Source organism: Genypterus blacodes, unplaced genomic scaffold (assembly GCF_046128005.1).
Source record: "Genypterus blacodes isolate CSIRO-AG114 ecotype Tasmania unplaced genomic scaffold, CSIRO-AGI_Gbla_v1 ptg000133l_1, whole genome shotgun sequence".
NCBI classification, from domain to species: domain Eukaryota; kingdom Metazoa; phylum Chordata; class Actinopteri; order Ophidiiformes; family Ophidiidae; genus Genypterus; species Genypterus blacodes.
In genome coordinates this window covers 1,458,963-1,478,288 of record NW_027466935.1, presented here as the reverse complement: position 1 = coordinate 1,478,288, position 19,326 = coordinate 1,458,963, and the positions used below count along the sequence as shown (strand labels likewise).

General features: G+C 44.9%; 1 protein-coding gene across 2 annotated transcripts; it reads right to left on the bottom strand.

Annotated features, from left to right (window-relative positions):
- Positions 1-1,381: 1,381 nt before the first annotated feature.
- golga2 (golgin A2) lies at positions 1,382-15,967 on the bottom strand. 2 transcript variants are annotated; one of them, XM_076163570.1, is made up of 27 exons: positions 15,874-15,967; positions 14,348-14,494; positions 12,012-12,167; positions 11,783-11,829; positions 11,435-11,498; positions 11,036-11,095; positions 10,039-10,119; positions 9,571-9,609; positions 9,409-9,471; positions 9,186-9,279; positions 8,960-9,066; positions 8,764-8,822; positions 8,454-8,595; positions 8,189-8,278; positions 7,976-8,083; positions 7,778-7,865; positions 7,490-7,632; positions 7,134-7,352; positions 6,929-7,042; positions 6,584-6,808; positions 6,376-6,475; positions 6,160-6,251; positions 5,653-5,992; positions 5,359-5,520; positions 5,051-5,157; positions 4,586-4,778; positions 1,382-4,376 (listed from the first exon to the last, which is right to left on the bottom strand). In XM_076163570.1, exons 1-27 carry the CDS (start codon positions 15,919-15,921, stop codon positions 4,105-4,107), a joined length of 3,360 nt encoding a protein of 1,119 aa, XP_076019685.1. In that variant the 5' UTR covers positions 15,922-15,967; the 3' UTR covers positions 1,382-4,104. The 2 variants fall into 2 exon arrangements, with proteins under 2 accessions (XP_076019685.1, XP_076019686.1); XM_076163571.1 differs by lacking the exon at positions 12,012-12,167.
- Between the last annotated feature and the right edge of the window lie 3,359 nt (positions 15,968-19,326).

Sequence of the window (19,326 nt, the reverse complement as noted above, 5' to 3'; positions counted from 1 at the left end):
CCTCCATCAGTAAACTCACTCAGCTCCCATTTTCTCCTCACACGTGAAGGACACTTAGATATGTGGACAGACAGGAGCGTCTCTGTCCTTCTTCCCTTCCCTTCCCCTCCTTCCTTCCTTCCTCTCCCAGCAGGATTGGAGGACCGATCACCTTACTCCCTCTGGATATTCGCACCCGAAGGCCCCACCTCCACCATTGAAATTCGCTTGTGTGTCGTGACCTTTGTGACCTATAAATTCTGATCACGTGACTGTAACCCCCCCCGGCCGCCTCCCTCAAAACGCTGTTGTCTGTGCTTCCACGCAAACCTATGCAATAGCAGTGCAATGGGGTTGCAAATAATCACCCTCCCTTATTGAAACTGTGTTATCTTAATGAGGCGGGATGCCACTTACTGTAGAAGTGCAACATGCTGACATCTAGTGGAACAAGTTTGAACTAAGAGTGTGAAGGTTTTTGGGGAGGAAGAGGAACCTTGATTAAGGAGAAATTATTCCTCATGGTGAAGTTATTGACCTATATTTGGAATGTATTCATTTTCAGCTTTTTATCACATTTGTCTTTCTTCCTCTTTTTTTCCTCCCTTTTCTCAGTGGTCACGGGGGTGAGTGAGAACATGAAAACAGTCTATGCAGTAAACTATAACGTGACCCCCCCACCACCTCATTCATCTCTTCCCCATTGGGCTTTGTTGTCAGTGTGATGTGCTGTATCTTGACACCTATTTTTGAAAGTAGTACTACCCCCAAACTCTTCACAGACCATAAAAACATCTCCATCTGTACCACAATTATCACCCAAACCGTGTATTTGCACCCGAAACTCTTCCATGACTGCAAACACATCAAAACATATTATTATTTAACAGTAAGTAGTTGATTATGGACATATCTAAACGTGTTATTATGTATATGTGTTGTGCATCTTATGGGACTGTGTTTCCACCATCTAGAGAATTTAGTCTAAAATTGCTGCGTATTTAAATTATTATGATTCATTATGATGAGTGTGTGTATCAGGAGACAATATATGAAAAAAATAAATGCAAAAAATGTAAAATTACAGTGATGTATGTGGAAGACGGCAGGCTGTTTGTTTGATACTTCAGCATGTAGTGGAGACGTTTGGTTTGTTTGTGTAGAAGAGACAGAGGGACAGTGTGTGTGTGTGTGTGTGTGTGTGTGTGTGTGTGTGTGTGTGTGTGTGTGTGTGTGTGTGTGTGTGTGTGTGTGTGTGTGTGTGTGGGGACGGGACTAAACGTTTGGACTTGACCCTGCAAGAGTCGCTGTGCTTTGTCAACACATTAAAAACGTCAGTGTACCGGGTCTCTCGTCTTCCATCATTTCCTTTCTTTGTGGGAAGAAATGGAGCCGCAAAGTGTTGAAGTTGCTCAATCAGTTTTATTGAGTAGAAGGGGAGAAAATTATTACTCAAATAATAATCAGAAAGCTCCCACCAGACTAACAAATCAATTCTCTCAATGATCCTTCATTTGCCTCCAACAGTCAATGCTATTTTACATTAAAACTGATTAGTTCAGATATTTACTTATTCCAAATAAATATAACATTTCGAGTCATTCTTTGTAGAACCCCCTCCTCCCCCGGCTCTGTACCAACATACACTCTCCACACCGCCCCCACACACCAGAATGAATATACACTATGTTACACAGATACAGTATATACACCACCTCTTACAGTAGAGACAGAAATACTTTCCCAATGTCGTTTGCAATCACAAAGAACATACAGTGAATTTCAAAACGAGGGCAATAATTTCATCTACCTTTTGTTGTGATTTGAAACCGCTCCCAAAGGCAAAGTGAACAAGAACAAAAAAAATGGGAAAAATAATCGAAGTTTTCAAAAGAAACCAGAAACGTGACAGAATGCAACGAAGCGAGGAATCGAGTCGAGAAACCAGCAGTTACTGCCAAAGTGCTGCGGGTTCAGGGCTTTAGTGCGCTTTACTGTCCTTCCACATACCTTCAAACAATCAAGACTTTGCTTAAATATCCTTTAAAAATTGCCACTTTGCACGTCTGCAGCCTGCCTCCTGTTTCGGTTTGTTTTCAATGATCAATTTCAACTGTGCAGTATACATAAGGAGGGGGAAAAAAGGATTTCAAAAGTGAAAATTGACCAAATAATAAAAATACAAAATGTCAAAAACTTGATTGGGGGGGGAATTAAAACAATTTTGCTTTGTCAAATTTCCATTTACGGTTGGGTGACAATGCAGCTCTGAGTTAATTAGTTAGTTTGAGAAAATAGCTGTAATCTAATCAAATGAACCAATCAGTCCATTTGTGATCATAAGCATCTCGTCCTCTCTCTCTCTCTTTTTAATAGCCAGAATAAAGTCTGAACTCAGACCAAAAGCCAAATACTGATGTTCTAAACCTACCTCACGTTAATACCAATGCCCAGAGGAGATTTATTAAAGTGTTTATTACCTCCAAAACAAAAACAAACATATGAGTCTGCAGTGAGCTTCTTACCAACACATTCAACTCTGACTCTGTGGTAGAGCGAGAGAGCGAGAGAGCGAGAGAGAGAGAGCGAGCAGTTCGTTTTCTCAAACTCTGATGGGCTCGCGTTCGGTTGGGAATAAAGTCATTAATTCTTCTTCTCCTCTACGCATATTTACACCACCTGTTCGTCCTCTCAAGTGCACGCTGTACACACACACACACACACACACATTCACTTAAATCCAACTTTGCGTCAAGTAGATCCCTCAGCCTGAGAGCGGTTAACCAGCCCCTCTCGGCTTCACCGGATTCCTCTTTTCCCCCCATAGAAATCATCTATCCAGCTCAGAGGCTCTATGGTAGAAAAAGCTGACTGAGAAGCTTTGTACAGTTTTAGTGCAATCATACTTATATTATCTGGTAGAACTCTACAAAAAGGTACAACAGATGCAATTCAAGCAGAGCACACACACACACACACACACACACACAGACACACACACACACAGTCCAGTTGTAAAGGATGTGCATGAAATCGTCTCTCATTTGCGAAACGATGAGCGAAAAAGTAACAGAGGAAGAGTCCGTTTGTTTAGAAGCTTTAACGACCCGATGAAGATCGGAGCTCAGCCCAGCGTGGAGCTCTGATGAAGAAAAAGTATCGGTGAAGTGACAGGAGCGTGGAAGGAGCTTGTCCCAAAAGCCTCAAGAGCACCAGATTACACACTCTAGGATTCTTTAGGATCTAGGATCATGACTTAGCAAGGAAAAATCCCAGAATCTGAAGCTCAGGCTGAGATTAAAACATCACAATCCTAAACTGCAAATTTGAGGAAGACGCCCTTCATACACCTTTTCCACCATTCATGTCTTTTCATACCGTGTGCGGCCTCTCGTCATCCACTTTCCTATTTCTACTTCATGCTGTCTTTAAACTGCAATAAAACAACCACTTTCGGTAACCGTGGCGACCCCTCCAAAACAAAAGGATGGTACCACAACTTCACAGCACAAACATTTTGCATATGATAATGTTTTGCGTTGAACGCCGATTCAAACAGGATGCTCTTTTTTTGGCATGTGTACAGTTAATTATGTGGATTTTAGACGGCATGAGTTAAGGGAACGGAACATACGGCCCCTTTATTGCACTTATAGATTACAACAGAAACAAAGATGGGGAATTAAAAATGGAAGAGAGGAGAAACGCCACATTGCACAGAGGAAACCTGATTATTGCCTCTACAAAGAGCGTCACACTAAATGTAATAAAGTGATGAGTTTAGTTTCAATCCTGACAAAACTAAGCAACAAAGTCATAGAAAGTTCACTCTCTTCCAAACACGCTTAGTCTCAGCAACACACACACATACACACAAGACAAAGAGGGGCCATTGTAACGTAACTGGGTCAGAGACGTCGCCATCATATCTGTGACAGACTTTGCAGGGTGTAAATGTTCTCGATAAGTGTTTGCGAATACGATCTACAAGCTATCAACACGGTAAACTGTGGTGTTTATTAGTTCAGACCTCAGGATGCGGTCCGGGAGTTCATACACACGAGCACGCACACACACACACGCCTGTCTGTCTGTCACACCCTTACAACACACACTCCGCTCCCCTCACACCACCAGGATCTTGACCTCGTCCTGCTCGTCGGGCCGGTAGAAGAAGGGAATGCAGGGGTTCTCGCCGAGGAAGGGCGGCGAGCGCAGGGCCCCCTGGGGATTCTGGATCTCCTGCAGCAGCTGCATGATCTGCTGGGCTGTGGCGTCCTCCTTAGGTCCCAGGGGCTTGAGGTCGACGCTGTGGATGGGCCCGGACGACGGGATCTGGGAGGAGGCGGTGTCCGTGCCTGTGGACGGCTCGGAGAGAGGGATGACCTCCATGGCCTCTGTGGTGGAGGGGGGGGTAAGAGAGAGAGAGAGAGGAGAGAGAAGAGAGAAGAGAGAGAGGAGAGAGGAGAGAGGAGAGAGGAGAGAGAGAGAGAGAGAGAGAGAGAGAGAGAGAGAGAGAGAGAGAGAGAGAGAGAGAGGCATGGTGAGACGCTCAAACCGCATTTCATAAGTGAGACATTACTGATTGAGCCGGTTGCGATCCTACCTGCCCCGTCGACGGCGTTGAGCTCGACGTGCGCGTATGCTTGGTGCTCGGCGTGAGTGCGCTCCTCCCCGACGGGCAGCAGGTCTGGGTTGACGGTACCGGCGCTCGCCACTGCCCCCGTGTACCGGCTGTACCAGTCGTTCCTCTCCGCCACCAGTCTCATCACCAGATCCTGCAGCTCGGCAAGCTTCGCCTAATCGACGACAGAGACACAGTGGCAAGGACACAGACGGCCTGTTCAGTCAGAGGGACACTGTGTTTGTGCAAATGAGTGAAACAAATCGGCAGCTTTGTCAGAAATGTCACAGATTCCCCCTTCATCTGTGTGACTGCTGCTTACGTTTCCAATGCCGGAATATGATTTTGTTCATATAAACTAACATCGAATTTGTCATATTTTGGTTTTCATCATTTGGGCTGAGAAATCATGACAAGCAGTCTTGATATTGTGTCCTGATAAGGTACCTTCATCTCCTCTTTGTCCTGGGCCAGCATGCTGATGTACTGCTCCTTCTCCTGGTGCTTCTGCTTCATGATGGCTCGCTGACTCTGGTACAGGGCGATGTACTCACCTGCTCGGAGAGAGAGAGAGGGAGAGAGAGAGAGAGAGAGAGAGACAGAGAAACAGTCAGACAGAGCGAGGGCATGACAAGTGAAATGAGAATGGTGGGAGCCACTCACTCCAAAATGTAGTGTATTTTGCCCAAAGATATTGCAGATGAAAAAAACGTTTGTGCCGTTTGCCTGTATCTAAACAAACATTCAGGTCTCACCGATAGTGTCCGTCTCTCCAGACAGCTGGATGCAGCGGTGCTCCAGCTCCTCCACTCGCTCCTTCAGGTCGGCTTTCTCTTGCATGAGGGAGGTGAAGCGATGCTGGAGCTTCTCCATCGCAGCCTGCAGGGCCTCGTGAACCTCCACCGGCACTCCTCCTTCTGTGCGGCGGATTGCAAAGACAACAAGGTCACGCATATCGAATACCATTTATAGTTTGACGTTTTACATAATGGGAAATACAGAGGGAACATAAAAGGGACAGAAGTGCACTCCTTTTACTCGTTTCTTACCTGAATGCTCGTGATGAAGTTCGCAGTGGCTATGTTGGCCATGATCGTGCTCGTGATCATGATCATGCCCGTGATCATGCCCGTGATCATGCCCGTGATCGTACTCGTGACCATGATCATGATCATGCTCGTGCCCGTGATCGTGCCCGTGATCGTGCTCGTGGTCATGATGGTGTTGGTGACTGTGGCTGTGCTGTTGCTGCTGCTGTTGCTGCAGGCTGATGGCTACGGACGCCTGGTGCCGGGCTGCCATGTGGAGCCGGTGCTCCTCCTCCAGTTGTCTCCGGACTTCGTCCTTCTCTGCCTCCAACAAAGACAGGGCCCCGCGGATAAACTCCTCCTGCAGATAGATAGATAGATAGATAGAGAGAGATAGAGATAGAGAGATAGAGAGAGAGAGAGAGAGAGAGAGACAGAAAAAAAACAAATGTAATAGAAGCATAAGGAGTCATATTGGGAGAGAATAGAATCATAACGTCAAGGTGTTTGGACCGAAATATAAATTACCATCTCTTTCTGGCTCTCAAAGTCTTCTGGAATAACTATGGAGGATGATTTTGTTGGACTCTCTTCCATCAACTGGCTTTCTACTCCGTCTCCTAAGCAACAGAATCAAAGCAGAACAAAACTGTTAATTGACAACAATAACAATTTTCCCATATTCCATGAAGTAGGATTGTGACAAAAATAACTTACAAATACAGTGGAAATAGAAATGGTTACCTTGGTCTCTGGGTGGTGTGGCCAGAGCTGAACTGTTGAGCAGCTCCCTCACCTCGGACTTCAGCTGCTCATTGTCTTGGACTAACTGGTCCAAATGTTGCTGTGGGGGAGAGACAAGGACTTTCATGTTTGTATCTCTAACAAAAACCCCTTGGACGAGATTGCACAAAGAATTCTAAACCAAAGCCGTTGCCTGTGAAATTCACACCTGTGCGCGTTTCAGCTGGTTGTGGCTGATCTCCAGCTGCACTCGTCCCTGCGTCTCGTCGTGCTGCAGCCGGTCCATGATCTGCGTCTGCTGCAGGTACTGGTGGTGGAGCTGCTCACGCTCTGTGGCCAGGGTCTGGTAGCCGGCGCAGTACTGCTGCAGGTGGGCCAAGACCTGATCCCGCTGCTCCACCACACCCTGAGCCTCGCTGGACTTCAGGCCCAGCTAAGAGGCAAAGGCAGAACAGAGCGGAATGAGTGAGGAGAGAGATTGTGGCGTCAGAAGTGGGATTCATTTGGTTTTTTTTCCGTTTGCCGCAGAACTATTAGAACTACGAGACTCTACCTGTTCCTTCACGTTGTGCAGTTCCTCTTGCAGTTCACCCATTCGGCGAGCCAGCTCCTTTTTCACATGCTGCTCTGACTGAATGGCGTTGGTCAGCTCCATGTTCTCATTAGTCTACAAGTGGAGTAACGGACGGAGTTAAATGGAGTTCAAGAGAGTTCATTACAAAAGGAAAAAGGGGACAGGCTGATTTTGTCTGACTCACCAATTTGACAAAACCGTTCTGGAGCTCAGCCAGCTGGTCCTTCAGAGTTCGGTTTTGCGTGAGAGCACGGCTGATGGTGGCCTTGTCTGACTGAACGTCTTCCAACATGCGCCTGCGGTCCTCTGTCTCCTGGGTCTGGGTCTGCACCTGGCTCTCCATGTCCCCTAGACGGGTTTCCTGCTCTGCACACATGCGGCTCAGCTGCTCGTTGTCCCGCAACTGAAGGGGGAGATATGACAGACATGCTTAGAGCTTTTTGCAAGATAAAATGTGCAATGTTTGTGCTGATGATACTATTCCAGGAGGTCTTTAAGAACAATGAGGGTTTTGTTTGTATAAACTGTGTCCATGGTTACCTGTGCCTGGTACTGTGCCATCAGAGCATCTTTCTCCTCTTGCACGCTGCTGAGGGCCTCCTGCAAGGCCACCTCACTCTCCGACGGTCCTGAGGACTGAGGCTCTCCATGACCCTCTGCCTCTCTCTCTTGGGACAATGTTGCTGGAGGAGAGGGAGCAGGAGGAGGAAGAGGAGAATTAAAGGCTTTGGTGAAGTTTGATAGAAGAGCAGTGAACACCGCCACTGCTAAATACTGAGCAGACCTGCAGGATAGATGGTATTGATCAACATGCGGTGGAGCTCCTACCTGCAGCGTTCTGTAGTTCTGCAATGTTTTCCTCAAGCTCTTGGACTCGACTGATGTTCCTGTCTCTCTCCTCTGCAACCAAGGACACCTGGACACAAACATTGATACAGACCAGATCACCCATTTGCCGGAGCAAAATACAACAACAAAATGTTGAGCGCTATATTTAACCGTCACACGTGTGGCCGCCGCGCTCACCTGTGTTAGCAGCTGCTCCGTTTTGTCCTTCCATGCCCGCCCCTCCTGCTGGATCTGCCCGGCATAGTGGTCCCTCTCTGTCTGCAGATGGGCGATCGACTCCATCAGCTGCATCGCCAAAAACACACACAGGCAAAATGATGTCCAGCAAGGAGAACTTCACAGACTTGACGTACATTTAGTGAGTAAGAAATGGCGTTCTTATACACACACCTGGTGAGTGTGTGCCTCCAACTGCTGCTTCTCTTCCAGCAGCTCCTGGACCTGCTGGTTGGCATTAGTGGGATCTGACTGATTGGAGCACTGGACCGAACCACAGAGAAACAAAGGGGTCAGACAGAACACATAAACAAGTGCAAAAACAATCATTAGACCCATCACAGGTACATTTTAAAGGCAAAGAACAGAACAAATGCACATATACACATATACAGTAAACTTGTGTAACATGTTGTGTTTGTGACTAAGTGTACTACACCTGTTGCAACATGAGGTCAGCTATCTCGAGTCTTTTGCGGAGGTCTTCCATTTCCAGCCTCATCGCTCCGTTCTCCTGTGTGATCAGCTTCAGCTGCTCCAACTGCTCCGAGCTTTGCTGCTTTGAGTCATCACTCACATTGCTGCAGAGAAACACACACACACACACACACACACACACACATAGAATTAAATGCTCATGGACACCGAGTATTACTCTTTACGTTAAGTCTTTACGTTTCATGCAATTCCAATGCAAGCTACACAACAAATAGGGCCGCAGCCCACGGGAATGTGATAAAAGGACTTACTTCAATCTGTACACATCTAGTCTGAGGGCGTCTCTCTCCTTTTCCAGGTCTTTGTTGTGCTGCAGACAAAGAAAAAAACGTTAAATGAATGAATGATGTTGATTGGCAAGTTGTAAATTTGTCACTTTATTTGAGAGACGTTATGTCACATTTGCACTTGTAATTCCTCAATGATCGACCCGATGACAGCCGTTACCTTCTCAAACTGTTTCTGCTGCGTGGAGACAGAGGACAGCGTTCTCTCCAGCTCCGACACTCTCTGCTTGGTTGCCTGCAGACGGTTATTCAGCTCCTCTGCCTCTCCTGAATGTGTGGATGTGTGCAGAGTTAGTGAAGTGCTACATATTGCCAAGATGAATATTACATTTTTTTTTTTTAAATCACTTAAACACTCATATATGGGACGACTGTAAAACACGCACCTATTTTCTGTCGTGCAGCGTGTTGCGTGTACTGTAGTGCTGTTTGCAGTTCTGATTTCTCTGATACCAGTATACCAATGGTCTGGATGTGAACCTATGTAGAGAACACAAATGTACAACTTGAGCTTTTATTCGTTCTTTTAACTCACCAACAATGAGGAATAATAGAGATCAAAGTTCTAGGTAGGTGATGTCAGAGCTCTGAGATAATGACACACTGTACCTGCAATTGTTCCCTCATGGCACCGTGCTCCTTTGAAAACTTCTGTTCAAAGTCTTTTCGCTCCTAGAGGAAGGAAACACATTTTAATGATAAGAAATTTATTAAATTACACAAAAAGGTAGATATGGATATAAAAACACCAGCAGAGAGGAATCCTTGTACCTTCTGTAGCTGATCTGTGAGCTCCTGAGATTGCTGCGTCTGTCAAAACAGGAGAGCAATTGGAGTTTTGCACGTTGCAAAGAATGTCTTTCATGAACTAATCCGTCATTAAAATTCAATCCTGATCCACAAAAGTCCCCATATTCATGCCCATAGGGAAAGTTAAGGCGCAAACTAACGACAGCTCAGATACAAACCCTGGGAGTTAGTTTATTGGTGTTTATGTGCCGAACGTCACTTAAATCTGACTTAATGCAAAATTAACACATGAAATGAAAACCCAGGCGTGATTTCTATGCATGTGCTTGGAAATTTAAGACAGCATGCAAAATACACACGCATGCACTCGATGAGTTTATCACACGTACACACACACACAGACACACAGACACACACAGACACAGACACAGACACAGACACAGACACACAGACACACAGACACACAGACAGTCACACACAGCTTCTTACCAGCTGGTTTAGCTTGGTATTGAGCTGAGTGTTTGTTACGTTGCTGGACTCCAGGGCGGCAGCCAGCTCCTGGTTCCGACTCTATCACGTGCACACATGCATCCGGGAAAGGAAAAGGAGGGAGGGGGGAGAAAAGAAAGAAAGAAAGATAAAAAAGGAAGTGCAGTGGTGAGAGAAACAAAGAAGACATGGGAGGAGAGACATTTCAAACGGTGAATCATTAACATGGAGGCAAACAATAACAGCTATACGAGTGCTGCAGGAATGTGCTTTAAAGATGAGACGTGAAGCAAATTAGGGAAACGATGACCAATGGTGCCTTGCTGAGAGGCAGTGGAGCCGATTTAAGTATCACTCCCATGATGCAGATGGATTTCACTTGATCTCAGTTTCTCCAGACCAGATTATTAACTTCCTGCCCCCTATAAATTCTAAAAGCTGTTTGCCGACACAGAGGGAACGCCCAAAGCCCCAATGTTGCAGATTTTGAACATTTGTGTTCCTCAAGTGATCATAATAATAATAACTATAAGCCTGTTTCCTGCTGATTCATGATGTAAACAAACCTTAAACCGTATCATAAAGCAATAACAATAAAAATAGATTCAGTTGCTGCCTAATGTTTGTCTGTGAATTAATGACATTGTGTTGTAATTAACTTAAATGTTTTGGCTCACTTTCCCTCCACAGTGTGTCTGTCTGTGCAGGCCGAGGGGGAGTGGACCTGGTGTACTTTGTGCGGACGATCTAATAACAAAACAGGCATAAAGTAAGGTCACCTAGGCACAAAGAGTCGCAGTGAGTTCGGGGCGATCAGGTGGAGGTTACACTGCTGAAAACACCAGGTTTACTATTTCAGATGACTAGAGAAAACCAAGGGCGACACACAACTACAAACTTCTAAATCGACTTTAAATCAAATGGATTTGTTCTTGAGTTAAAGTCAGGATCCAAATTCCCAAGCAAGTCTTTCACCGACGGCGAAGCTTCAACTTACCCCCCGTTCTTTCTCGTCGACAGAAGGTGCACTGTCCCCATTCACGTAAGCAGAGGATGACTACAATGACACAGACGCTCACATTAATACACTTAACAACAACAAAACATCATATATTATGTCAGCAACCAAGTCGTGCTGCAAGGAAACACATCAAACTGCTCCTGTGTTCCATTTGATACCATCAGTGTGCTGTGAGCCATTTGGAACAACTGGCAAATTTGAAAATGCTTTAGCCGCATTCCTGCCTAGAATAGATGTTGCACACACGCACACACACACTCTCTCTGAAAGTGCACTTCAGCCGTAATGTGTTCATGTTAAAAGCCTAACACCGTGTGACAAAGAAACGCCTGAGTGAGAGAAGGGGGGACGAGCGAGCGGCCGTGTGTGCAGTACCTCAGAGACAAGGCCGTTCAGCTGCTGAGAGAGCTGCCGCAGGCTCTCTGTGGAAGACAGTGGTCTGCAGGATAACACACACACACACACACACATATATATATATATATATGCACATTAACCCAAATCCACAAAACATCCTGTTCTCTCGACTCACAGAGGAGCGAGGTATACTGGAGCCAGAGTGCTATTGCTTGTGACTGAAATCTTAGATTATAAAGCACAGAGCAAACATCTTACATGATTTCAGAGATGGTACGCGACAACAATACAAAGAAGCAATGAAGCGAAGTCGTCATTCTGTGTCATTTCTCTGCGTGCTTCCTGGTGAAACGGGAGGTAACCCACCTTTTCTCTTCTGTTAAACTCCCGTTGCCATTTGTGTCAGTGTAGTCCTGCAGAGAGAGAGACAGATTGAAAGAGGGAGGGACAGAAAACACACATTTCATAAAGGGGAATATGCAAAGTGATGAAGTACATTAAGAACACACAGACAGGAGAGCAGCAGCAGCAGCAAATCTGGTATTTGGCATTGGTATTGGCACAAATGCAGCGATTAGGCAGTCATTTAACACACCTGTAGGCCAGTGTTGTGACTCACACATTCAGTATTAGTAGCAGCGGTGTTAGAGCTAGGGGGATTAGACACAGGTGAGCCGCGGCCAGGCTCGCTTGTGGCTTCCTCTGAGAGCTGGGGAGCTGAGGGCCCCGTGACCTCCGTGGCGGCAAAAGTCTGAGGTGACACAGCACAGAAGACAAGCACACGCCGGTTTAATTGGCAATGCAATGAGGGGGAGAGGCCACATGAAGAGCAGTGAAGATGAGCTGATATCGCACACCTCCTTTAACAATCCATATGTTGACATACACAGACATACGATGATCAGCGACCCAGATAGTGGTTACACACACAATTTTCGATACACTTACTTTTGTGCATGTAAACACAATACACACAACACAAAAGCATCAACAGGAGATGACAAAGCATAAAACACACACACACACACACACACACACACACACACACACACACACACACACACACACACACACACACACACACACGCACACGCACACGCACACGCACACGCACACGCACACACGCACACACACACACGCACACACACACACTCACGCGCGCACACGCGATGTTACAACCATGCGTCTCCCCCTGTGTATACCCATGAATTCACGCCGCATTCACACACGATGGGATATGAACGTGCGCGAGTTGAAAAAACTACGGCGTGCGCTCCAACGTACTTCAAAGGCAGAACTTGTACTCATCCCTATCTCGTGCTTTTTTCGGGGCTATGTGACAGAAAGTGAAGTGCATTTGACATGACAGAGAGGGGAGGGAGAACGGCCAAGCAAAGGTAGGCCAGCAAGGCAGCTACTGACAGTAAAGACAAAGAGAAGAAGAGGGGAAGACGGGAACACCAGGCAGGGGAACCATGGAGGCGCAGAGGAAGCGAGCGGCTCACCTGATGAGGGTTGCCGTAGGGAGGCAGGACTACGCCATTGCTTTGACTAATTGCTTTCAGAATACTGCCAAACTACAGGAAAGAAGTATATGGGGGTAGAGGGAGAGAGAGAAGAGAAGACATTTCAGAAAGTAGACGGAGATCAGGGATAAAAAGCAGATAGGCACCTACATGCAGCTAGAGGAAATGTAAGAAGGAAGAGGTCTGGACGGGGAGGAAGTGTTGAAACTACGGCTATTAGAGCAGGACAAGAAGGTCAGAACATACAGGACCACTGATTGTACTTGACACAACTACTTTTGGAATATGTTTACACTTTTTGCACACGTTTAGGAATAATTACAGAAGTGCTGCACTGAAAGAGTTGCTTCAGAAGAGACAGAGATAAACAGATAACAAACATTGCTTAAGCTGAATAACTAAACGCGGCTTGCGCTCAACTGCAACTTTAAATGTTTCAATGTTAAGGTTAGCCACTGGTTGTTCTTGCTGTTGCTGTTCCATTATCATTTTATCATCACAATCAAGATGAGGGATGACGTGGGGCAAGATCCTGTCATTCAAAGCGTTCTCTTGTTTGCGAACAGGCATTCGCTGTAGATGTCAATCGGCACGTTCATTCAATTGTTTCAATTTGTTTGATCACAGCGTTTACCTTTACAGAGCAAATGCATGATGAGGTGGCAGCGCAAGAACATGACGTCATTGGTAAGACTCCCAAGAACTTAGTCCACAAGCTGTCACGCACTATACAAAAGTCCAGCCGATCTTGACCGAGCCAGCCTTTAGCCGGTTCGTACTGCAGGCCCGAGGACCTGCCGGCCTCAATATCAGCTGTTGTTAAAAGCATATTATCAATGTGTGATGTAACACCTTAGATGTTTTACAAAACAGCTCACCGCTTTCTGCATCGCCTCTAAATAAAAATGTTTACAGTGTCCCGTCTTTGCTCATCTGCCCCGTTTTATTTCCCCCCCCTCGTCAATCTCTTGGGTAAACACTTTATCCGGCCCGTCCGTCACCTGGCGAGCAGACAGGAGCTAATGTGGTGTGTTGGCACTCTGTCTGTTTGATAGCAGGGAGGGAAACATTGCCCAACACCACAGTAAATCAGCCATATCGTTTCACAACCGGACGTATATTTTGTGATCACTGGCAAACGGGCCAGATATAAATTATTACACGCTGGCCGAGGTGCTCAGAGGAAAACATGGTGCCTCTAACAACAGCACAGAGAGTTAAGAGCTTCTTTACAAGGACCTGGGTATGTTTTCTCAAGTACATACTGCTGTGACAATCCAGTCAGTCACTTAAAAACAGCACTTACAGGGGTGTTGCCAATTGATAAAAGGATTCAAATGTAGATTTGTTCATATAATACAAACAGATGATGCTGATGATGATGATGATGATGAGTGTGACTTACGCTATCTGGGGAGTTTCTGTCTGATGAAGGTGCATCGTGTTGGTTCCCACCCTTCACCTTCCTCTTCTTCTTGGCTGCTGATCCTCCTCCTCCTCCTCCTCCCTTCTCTGCACTAGCAGGGGTGCTCTTCTGCTGAAACTCCTTCAGCTGAGCAGCACAGACGACAGAGACAACAGATGAGTGAGCAGGTAGCAAGGACTTCATGACCCAAAGATAGACATCTGCTCTGCTTGTCACTTCTGTTAAATAAAACGATCCTGCTTAAGATTTAGTGGGGCCCCCTCTCTAGCTGTGCGTCTCAACAATGGTCCTCACCTTTCATCTCGCAAAGGACACCTCTCAGATTGAGTGATGTTGAACCACCGGAGAGTTCTGCCAGGCGAACTGAATCAGGAGATTTGCATTTGCAGCGAGGTGAAGCAGAGATGTATAACCCCATATTTGTTACAACAAAAGGACCATTCAAAAGATCTGGCTTCAAATATTGACTGGAATGCACCGCCACTGCCTTTCAACGTATCAAGTTACTACTGTCACGCCGGCCTTGTTGCTCTAAGGATTACTGGGCCAATCTCAACAAAATGTCAACTACTTTGTATAAAACTATAATAATAAATATGCGTTTGACTTCCCAATGCATCGGTGTGTGACAGCTCTGTCAGTGGTAACCAAAGAGCTCAACTAAAGCCTCTAAAATACTTGGGTTTGAATCTCAGCTAAATGTCAAGTGCCGTCATCACGGCCACTCATTCAACGAAGATAGTTGGGCAGCAAGAAAATGCTGACGAGTTGATTCCCGAAGCTAACATCTCCCAGCTGATAAGGCCATCTTTGTCCCTGGCCCAGTCGCACATCCAGCTGGAGCACACAGCAGGACAAGCGAGAGGGTGTCAGCTGTCAAAACAGTCCCTGTCATACTATCCTGCTAACTAGGCAACAGTGCTTCCTTTGTGCTTGTCGTTTTTAAAATTGATCCGACTGACGTTTTATTTGGCAAACAGCACAATCTATAGACTAAGCCAAATAGCTGCACTACTGTTGCCCGGCTTGACACCGCGGCTAACTAGTTAGCAAACTCCCTCTTTTAGCCAGCCTGCTAAGGTAAACTTGCAAGTTAGCTAGTTGTCGTTAGCCGATAAGCAAATTTAGTTGAGAAACGTGTAAAATCCTTCCGTAAATTGTGTTCGTCGGGTAATTCAATAACAACCTTAAAGACACGGACTGATTTAAATGACATGAATTAAAAAGTAGAATGCATAGTATGGAAAAAGTTCATGCTAAGCACCTAGGCCGCAAATACGCCCCGGTCTCTCCTCTATACTGAAGCCTACAGAGGAGCAGACGACAAGGGACGACCAACAGCGCAGAGGTCGGTCGACGTGTACTGACAACACCCTCCTCCAGTTAATAATTAAAACAAAACAAAATGAAATGAAAGAAACCCAGCGACAACGCAAACCGGCTGGAGACACACACGACCAGAGACCCTCACGACATTTTGCCAGACGATGGGGAGAATACTTTACCTTTTTCTTAGCTGCAGCGAGTTTGATTTGCCTGCTCTGGTCGGCCATCCTGCTGCTCTGCTCGGCGGACCGAACCACGTCATCAGTTTGGTGTCTGCTGGCGCCTGTGCCGGTAGGGGGCGCAGCGCAGCCTGTGCCAGCGTTCAACTGTGATTGTTTTACACTCAATTTTCACTTCAAGAACTTCCTTACATTTTAGAATCTAGTCATTTCATTTTGGTAGAAGAGAGATAAAATTCCTAATTATGGAGAAACATTGTACCAGATTTAAATCCAATACAGGCTAACATGTGTAGCTGACTAATGATAACCCTCCCTGATAACCCTGACTAATAATTTAACCCTTCCCGCTGAGGTCCATCAGGACCAAAACTTCACACCACAAATCCAGCTTCTTCCCCTCGGCAGTGGGCCTTATCAACAAGGCCCAGGTCTTCCACTGACTCCACAATAAACCCCTGCACTTTCACTTTATTTAACAGTAGTCTTAAGTTAATTTATTTCAATAATCCCCTGCATGTTTTTTAACACCTTATTCATCAGCACTCATTTAGTTAACTTATTTAATTTAATTTAGTGTGTTTTTAATTTAAGTATTCACCAAGCTGCTGTTTGCACATGTTGTTTTATGTTGTCTTCTGTTGTCTTCTGTTGTCTTTTTCTATGTTATATGTTCGCACCCAGAACCACAGCAAATTCCTCTTAAGTGCAAACTTAATTGGCAAATAAAGTGATTCTGATTCTCTCTCTCTCTCTCTGTCTCTCTCTCTCTCTCTCTCTCTCTTACTCTCTCTCTCTCTTACCCTGTGTATGAGATGATTTCAGATCCTCTGAGCATTTTATGCCATTGGGTGTTTACAGCTCAGTATTGCCAACATGAGCTGAATTGCTTCAGGGGCAACCTGCAATACCAAGAACCATGCAAACCTTTGGTAATATTATGCACTATTATACAAAGTCATGCATTTTACTTACAAAGTCTATTACATTTTAATTACAAGAAAACAGTCACTGCTTCAATTTAGAAATAGATATTTAGCAGAGACTAATAGTACAGTAATGCACATGGTTGCCTTGTTGGTTGAGACTCTTACCTTTCCAGTTGCTCTTCAAATATAGAAACATAGACTAAAGCTAACATTGTGAGTGTCATAATAGAACTGATCAATGTGTTAATACGGCTGAATTATGAAACACGACCCCTGTCTGAAGATACGAAGAGAGGAGAGTGGTGCAGTGTTGAAACTTGAAGCTCTCTATCATGGATATAAGTTATTTTTCATTGAAGCTGCCTTCAAAACTGTTCTCATTATTCCAACATTTTTTCAAACTTGCTTTCAAGTTGAAAATCTGGGAGCAGTGGAATGCAAAAAAAAGGGGGACAATTGTCCCGCCTGGTGTCCCACATGGAGCTCTTCCCTGAGCCAGACACATTGTTACATTATGTACAGTCATAATCTCCCTCTCCTGCTAGACTTGTGCAAGTGTTGCTTTGCCCTTCTACGACCACTTTCCATCATGTTCAGAGAAGGTGAAGATTTGCAGGAAGGTAGACATGAGTCCTTGAGGGTTTGTTCTCAAACCATCTTTCTCCAAGACTTGCACAATAACCCTCATCATTCACAACAGGGTTCACAGCAAACCTGTTAAAATCCACAAGCACAGAGAACTACAGTAACAGCAAATTCCTGGTAGGTCCATTCTGCTCAAGACCTCTGAGCAATTGTACCTATTACCTGTCAGAGCTGCCATTCCTCAGCCACACCTCCCATCCTCTGCCTGACAGATGTCAGCAGACCTGTCTCTAATGAGAAAATGTTCTTGTATCAAAGAAATACAGCAAAACTGCATCATTCCTTGGGTCTAAATGTTAGTGTTAGTGTTGGATAGACAATGGATGGGTTTATGATATTTATGACGATACATTTTAAAATGAATTTAATAGAAATACATGTTGGCCTCTTGAAAGAATACAGAATACTTGATTCTATAAACTTCTTCAAATAATCCATAGAAACAGGTTTACATTGTTGACACATTATTTGATTGTCTGACTAGATAAGATAATGACATTTGTGTGCAGCAGTACCCCAGTTGAACATGACATAACACGTCATCCCTGTCCCATAGGCTACAGTTAAACATAATGGAGACTGGTTTGAAATGGCCTACAGCAACCCAGCCCTACTGAAAAAGACAATATGGACATGTGCAAGACAAATTACATCAAGACAATTTAACAAGTTACATTAGATTATAAAAATATTACACTTTCTCATATTCCAACTGATATTAGTTATATTTAGGAAAAGGGCCGATGTATGCTGACTGTATTGCAATCATGTAACTAACCTTGACCTATTTAGACATTTGAGATTGTGAATATTAACAGTAGTAGAATACAATGTAAGGTTGGTTTGGTGAGTAGTTTGGTTTTCCTGAAAGAACATCTGCTAAGAGAGACATATAAGTCAAAAGAAGGCCTGTGAGGTATGTAAAGGTACATACAATAATTAAATACATGTGTGATCAGTACTTCCTGACTGGAAAAAAAGGAAGATTAAGGGATTTGAAGTTAAACTGAAAAGTCAGATTATTGCAAATTGGTACATTTCAAAGTATAAACTGTGACTAACAAGCCTCTGTATTTGCTGATGATAGTTCCAGTCAGTCCACTTATTGTAGTTGCAGGCTATTTACTCTCATGCATGTTACACAGAGCTTGTTCACCTCTGACTCAATACAGCAAGTCATCATTACTACTATACAAACAAACTGTCCCCAGTTACCCATGCTGAAAGGGGAGCATGGGGATGTTCTTTACACGCAACATGATCTGCTTTGATGATTAAAAAGTAGCCTTGATTTCAAATATTAGAAAACGTGAAGCTACCATGTTCCCTGTTGTAGATTGACAAGTGGTTGCACCAACTATGTCAACGAACGTGCTTGACAGACAACCAATCAGCATCCGCGTGGTGGGCTAGACTCGTGACGTAGCGTCTTCCCGGCGTGTGCAAATCAGCTGCAGCCAGCATGCCGGAATGGACCAATGAGCACGTTCCAACGAAGAGCCGCTTAGCCAATCACGGAGCTCCACGACGGGGAAGACATGACGGCATATATACGGCGATGACCATTCATTGTACATCATTTAACAGAAGCGAGAATAGAGAATACAGTCAACGGAAGAGACTTTGCAACGAGCAACGGTATTCAGCTGAAGCTACGCCAAGGCCGTGAATTCATTCATACTATCACAGGTCAGGTTTGTACGACTTTTTTTGTGAATATAATAATAGGTTCGTTGTGTATTTTCTATGAAACTGTAATGAACATGAGAAAATGTGACAGGAATGGATGAGCTAAGCTAACATTTGAGACTGCTGTATAAACTACAAGTAAAATACATATTTACATTCAAATGTGTGCAGTTGGTGTTATAGAAAGCGA